This window comes from Anastrepha obliqua, chromosome 6 (assembly GCF_027943255.1).
Source record: "Anastrepha obliqua isolate idAnaObli1 chromosome 6, idAnaObli1_1.0, whole genome shotgun sequence".
Taxonomy (NCBI): domain Eukaryota; kingdom Metazoa; phylum Arthropoda; class Insecta; order Diptera; family Tephritidae; genus Anastrepha; species Anastrepha obliqua.
The window spans coordinates 12,205,535-12,209,721 of NC_072897.1; the positions used below are offsets into that span (position 1 = coordinate 12,205,535).

At 44.2% G+C, this 4,187-nt stretch overlaps 1 protein-coding gene across 1 annotated transcript; it reads right to left on the reverse strand.

The window, feature by feature from the left end:
* Positions 1-1,011: 1,011 nt before the first annotated feature.
* Positions 1,012-3,579, reverse strand: LOC129250122 (uncharacterized). The gene has a single exon (XM_054889768.1). It carries the CDS (start codon positions 3,577-3,579, stop codon positions 1,012-1,014), a length of 2,568 nt encoding a protein of 855 aa, XP_054745743.1.
* Positions 3,580-4,187: the final 608 nt, after the last annotated feature.

Genomic DNA, 4,187 nt, shown 5'->3' on the forward strand with positions numbered 1-4,187 from the left:
TAATCCACACCGGTGACTATGAAGGGCCGCGAAGCCTGAATGCGTTCCTTGGGCAGATCAGCCATTATGTGCTCGACGAGTCTCGGTCTTGATTTGAGGCAGATAATGCATTTTTGTAGAACGCGAGCTGTTGTTTTCCTGCCACCTATTGGCCAAAACTGCATACGAATAAAGGCGAGTAAAGCTTGAGGACCTGCATGGTGATGCTTACGATGAAAATACGTGATTATTGCGTACGTCAGTGGATGATCCTTCGGTAGAATGCATGGATGGCGCGATGAAAAGCTAAGCATCGATTTTTTTAATCGTCCACCGACTCTAATAATTCCGAAGTCATCAAGGAATGGCGATAACGAGGCAATGCTGCTCGAATTAGGGACGCATTTATTGGCTTGCAATACAGTGTACTCCGGCCACAATTGCGCTCTTTGTACTATGCGAATAAGAAGTTGAGTTCCCTGATGAATGTCTTCAGCCTTAAGTTGCGATGACCTTGGCGATTTTTTGATGTTAATAAATTTGCTGACATACCCAAAAATTCGCTGCATTGTTCCGAATGAGTTAATGTATTTGAATGAAAGGGAAATGTCTATATGATTATTTGCAGAAAGCAAAACCCTTTGTCGAATTTCGGGAAGTTTTGGTTGTGGTGAGCGCATGCGTGGCCGAGCTAGTGTAGACAAAGCAGAGCGTTTGGAGTTTTTTCCGAATTCTCTTTGTGGTACAAATAAAAATAGCAATTTGTCCTTGTGCGGGTCCCAGACAAGCCCCAGTGCTTTGGTGATGTCACTGCCATCGTCAAACTTAAGAAACTTTTCCTTGTCTACGTCAGGAATATCACGAAGGATCTCAGGACTATTAGAGCACCATTTGCGTAACTTGAAGCTTCCTCGGGTAAGAAGGCTAGTTGTTTGCAGTTTAATGTTGAGTACTTCTGCCATTGAATCGGAGTACCGCTTCTGCTCCAATGGGATAAGTCGCGGATTCGTCTGCTGCGAGTTGGTGCATGGCTCAGATGGCTAGAAACGCTGCAGGCTTAGTTCCATACGTCACCGTGTCGACCTTATAGATGCGAAAGTCTTCTTGTGGAGATTCTCGCCACAAAATACATTGGAGCATGTTGTCCGGTGGAGTGACGCGAACACACCTATACATCTTACAGATGTCTGCAGTAAGTGCTATAGGAAAAGTACGAAATTTAATGAGAATATGAAAAAGCTTCGGTTGAATAGTTGGGCCTGCCATGAGTAGGTCATTTAACGAAAAACCTGAGGTAGTGGTTGGAGATCCATCAAAAACCACCCTCAATTTTGTTGTACTACTGTCATCCTTAATAACGCAATGATGTGGCAGGAAGTACTTGCATTGTTGTACAACCTCGTTGGAAACCAGCGACATGTGGTTGAGGTCCAGATATTCCTTAATAAACTTACTGTATTCTGCCTTTAGATCAGGGTTACGGGCGAATTTTCGTTCCAGACCTTGAAAGCGTTGACGAGCTTGTAAATAGGAGTCTCCTAGGGCATCCATGCTGCGTTTTATGGGCAGACGAACAGAGTATTCACTTGATGGCAATCGAAAATAATTTCCCTGGAAGTGGGCTTCGCAGTCAAGATCTTCTTGGGAGGCCTTAGAGATCGGTTCGAAAATGTGCTCGATCTCCCAAAACCGACGTACTAAATAGTCCAGCCGAGTGCTGGGAATGAGACCACTGGAAGATTTCTGCCTCACGACGAATGATGACAGGTTTGGAGTTTGTTGCCCACCTCCAGATAGCACCCATCCGAGACGAGTTTTCTGAAGTAGTGGTAAACCAGATCCTAAGCGTATCTGACCCACACAAAGTAGATCGAAGAACAGTCCTGCTCCGATGACCAGATCAATACGCTGTGGTAAGTTGAACCCGGGATCGGCTAGTGGTATATTCGACGGAACATTCCACTCGTTGGTGCTCACGGAGCAGCCAGGCTGATTGTCGGTGATGGTTTTCACAACAAGGGCAGTGATGCTTGTTGAAAAATCTGAAATCCGCGACTTAAGTACGAGATCGAGTGAGTAACCTTCCGCTGGGAAGTTGGCATCTCCAATTCCAGAGACTGTAGCAGAAGCTTTTGTTTTGATCAGCTGATGTTGGTTTGCGAAGCGAGTTGTGACGAAGTGCAACTGGGAACCAGAATCCAAAAGAGCGCGACAGGACACGAAGATTCCAGCACGATTTTTTACAAGAATGACGGCAGTAGCTAGGAGCACAGCATCAGAAGGAGACACGGGGGCATTAAGCGAAGCAGATATCGATGCAGTCATAGCGCTGGATCGAATTGTGGCCACCGATGAAGCATCGGCTTGACTATCGGTTAACGAAGCAGTTGACCGGTTAAAATGCAGGAGCGTGTGGTGTTTCGACTGGCAGGTGCGGCACGATCCGGATTTGCAGTCCCGCATTTGATGGCCAGCCTTGAGGCAGTTAAGACAAAGTGCAAGCTTCTTAACTTCCCCCAGGCGCGAGTTCGGATCAAAATTTGCGAAAAGTTGACAACTATAAATTGCATGCTCGGGTGATCCACAAAATACACAAACACGTTTTGAGCCTTTGGAGGCGACAAACGTTTTCCTTTGACTAATACTGTCGTTTTTGCTATGCCTTAACGCCTGACCAGTCTGTGCTTGAACAGCATGCTCAACATTCTCAAGCATTCGGCAGCGCCTTTCCAAGAATGCAGTCAATTGATCCCAGGATGGCAGCTCGCTGATCGAAGAGGTTTCCTCCCATTTGGCCTGCGCCGTTTTGTCAAGTTTCTGGAGAATCATTTGTACGATGATGCAGTCTGCAATTTTCTCGTTAGATGCGAGCGACTGTAATGCACGAATGTGTGAAGTGACCTTGTCTGTCAGCTTTCGGAGCATGCCTACGTTTGAATCCACCTTGCTCAGCCCAAATATATCCCTGACGTGTACCTGAAATATAAGACGTTTGTTATCGAAACGCTTCTGCAAAAGTTCTAAAGCAGTTTTATAATTATCATTGCTTATTTCCAGTGAGCGCACGGTGTCGAGGGCAGCGCCACTCAAACAGGAACACAAATGTTGTAGTTTGTCGATGTTTGTGAGGTCGCTGTCCTTGTCGATAATTGACGTGAACATCGAATAGAAATTTGTCCACTCAGAGTAGGCCCCACAAAATTTAGGCAGCGTTAGTAATGGTAGACGTGAACTATTGGCGTTCACGACGATTGATTGGGCTTCACTGGAGTTCATCCTGAACGTGGAGCAATGTTGAGAGGTACTACGTTTACCTATCTCGCGTTGCAAGCTAGCCCTAAGGTTGATTAGAGCAGCATCGAAGTGGCTCGGCAAATCGCTGGCTATGGAGTCAAAATCTAATTCCTCTAAGCTTGTATGCGCGACAGAAAAGATGGATTTCAATTCGACCAGAGATTCTAGCGTTGCCGAAATACTGTACTCGTCCATACTGTGCAGCTTGTCTGAGTCCAACTCTTTGATTAAGCGCTCCAATCTGTTGAAAATAGCCTTGGTTTTCAGTCTTAGAAAGGCTGTTCGATCTATATCTTCCCCTTGCATGACGAAGGTTTAGACGTTGGCAAACGAGAGTCAAAATTATATCAGTGCGCGGCAGGCACAACTGTACGTTTTTAATAACGGATTTAAAATACCGGAAAATCGCGTTATATCATCACGTCGGGGTCACCAATGTTAAAGCTAGCTAAGCCTTTTTAGTAGCGTTATGTGAGAAGAAAGAAACGATTCCTTTGCCCTTTTATTCGACTCTTTATTTTCAAATGTTTGTATATACAAGACTGCCTAACTTACTTGCTGTGTGACATATTTATGCAGAACAACGAAGAACGGATTCCAAGGAATAACAGAAATAAAAAACATGATAATTACATAAATTTCTATGTACCGGCACAACATAGTGATACATAAAAAAAATATGTATGTGCACACATCTGTATGTATGTACATATGTGCTTGCATGCTACTGTTTATTTGCGGGTGCATTAGGGCAGATCATCCGCGGCTCCGAACAGTTATAACAAAAAAAAAATACACTTTTTGAAATACTGAATTTCGAAAAAATTTCAATTTTTTTTCTTTTTTGCTAAATAAAAAATTTCCAACTACGTTTTTGCAATTGGTTCTACATGAAGTCACTCGTGTTATTAAGT